The sequence below is a fragment of the Sphaeroforma arctica genome, assembly GCF_001186125.1.
Source record: "Sphaeroforma arctica JP610 unplaced genomic scaffold supercont1.3490, whole genome shotgun sequence".
Taxonomy (NCBI): Eukaryota; class Ichthyosporea; order Ichthyophonida; genus Sphaeroforma; species Sphaeroforma arctica.
The window spans coordinates 1741-3396 of NW_014037068.1; the positions used below are offsets into that span (position 1 = coordinate 1741).

At 43.2% G+C, this 1656-nt stretch overlaps 1 protein-coding gene across 1 annotated transcript; it reads left to right on the forward strand.

The window, feature by feature from the left end:
* Positions 1-1172: 1172 nt before the first annotated feature.
* On the forward strand, positions 1173-1334 carry SARC_13606 (hypothetical protein; the record flags this gene model as incomplete). The annotated part of the gene is made up of 1 exon (XM_014292263.1): positions 1173-1334. A coding segment is annotated over one exon (162 nt), but the record flags the coding sequence as incomplete, so codon positions are not given.
* Between the last annotated feature and the right edge of the window lie 322 nt (positions 1335-1656).

Genomic DNA, 1656 nt, shown 5'->3' on the forward strand with positions numbered 1-1656 from the left:
GTGTGTGTGTGTGTGTGTATGTATGTACGTATGTATGTATGTTTATATATATATGTATATATATATGCATCGGAATGGTACGCCAAGGTACATAGTCTATGACCAGTGTAGAGCAATATGCTTGAAGGCTCACGCTCAACCACCACCCGCTAGAGCTCGTGAGTTTGTATTTGTTTGGACGGCCTGGCGTAATTACGAAGTCAGTCCGCGCGTGTGTGGTGTGTATAAGATGACAGTCAGATATCTATAAACGAAATGATATTTCAGCGTAAATAGTGCAATGTGCAGTACATCTATATACCAGCAGCATGAAAGATCCTGGCCAAGCCATCTATAAAACGCAATCATAACGGCCCCGCCAAACAGTGACTCTATGCATATAGGAGTGTGGGTGTGTACCTCAGGCCAAGAACCATCTATATATCGCAATGACAACGGCCCCGCCAAACAGTGACTGTATGCATATAGGAGTGTATGTGTGTGTGTTCCTGTATGTGTGTATGGATGTGCGAGATTTTTCAATCCGTTTCCCACAGCTTCTGATGTGGACTATCAAAACTAACTATTGCTTGCGCCAGATTCTACCGTATACCAAAACCAGATGTCTCTGAGCCCCATATTAAGACTCGAGTTGCCCGAGCCGGTGTTGGAATTCGTTCTCGCTAAATTTAATTTTGTATTTCATTGGAATATTAGAATATCAAGGACGGTTGATGCGGCGCCGGCGGGGTTATGGTCCACAGGCGTCCGAAGCGAATTACTGGACTTTCTAGGTGTGTGTGTTACGGGTAGTATCATGCGACACGAGTATTGGCACATGTTTTGAATTGAATGTGAATTAGTGTTAAATTATGTGATTGATTGATAAGTTATATGTGATCTATTGGTGTGCGCGCGTTTAGAGATGATCAAGTTCATTGCGCAAATCGTGCGGTTTTGTGCATTCTAATCGTGTTGCTCGATTGCTCGCCTGAACCTATAGACACACGCATAGAGTTTCCGTCTGCATATTCTCCTTCAGCCAAACACCCACACAAAACACAAGTACAAGAACAGTAGGATGACGTACATACACACGCGGCCGACTACAGCTATGCACAGCTTACGATCCATTTAAGTATATATCATGGCCTGACGTGTGTCATATATACACCCCTCCATCTGCCACATAGGCAAGGACGAGGTCAATCGCCAGAACGCCATCAACGAACTCATAAAGACGGAGAGAGGCTACGTAGACACACTGGAAGTGCTCACCAAAGTGTTCATGGAGCCTATGAAGCGCAAGAAACTCATTGACAACCGAACCGCCATGCGCATATTCTCCAACCTAGGTGGGTGGGTGTGTGAATGGTTGTACTGTGTATTGTTCTAATGTGTATGTGCATGGATGTATGGTTATATATTTGTATATTTATATATGATCGTGTGTTGTATGTGTTGTATATGTGTATAAATGTATAATGCTATATGCATGTATATGTACATGCTCGCTTGGGTTGATGTACACTCCCGAAATACCTTATGTATGTAATGTGCATAACGTGTTTTTGTAGGCTTAATTGCGAAGATTATCGGGTCACTCGAGTACAGAAGGGGTGAACGTATAGCCATCACAAAATTCGTTGACGACATGCAATATGGAACTGCGTAACT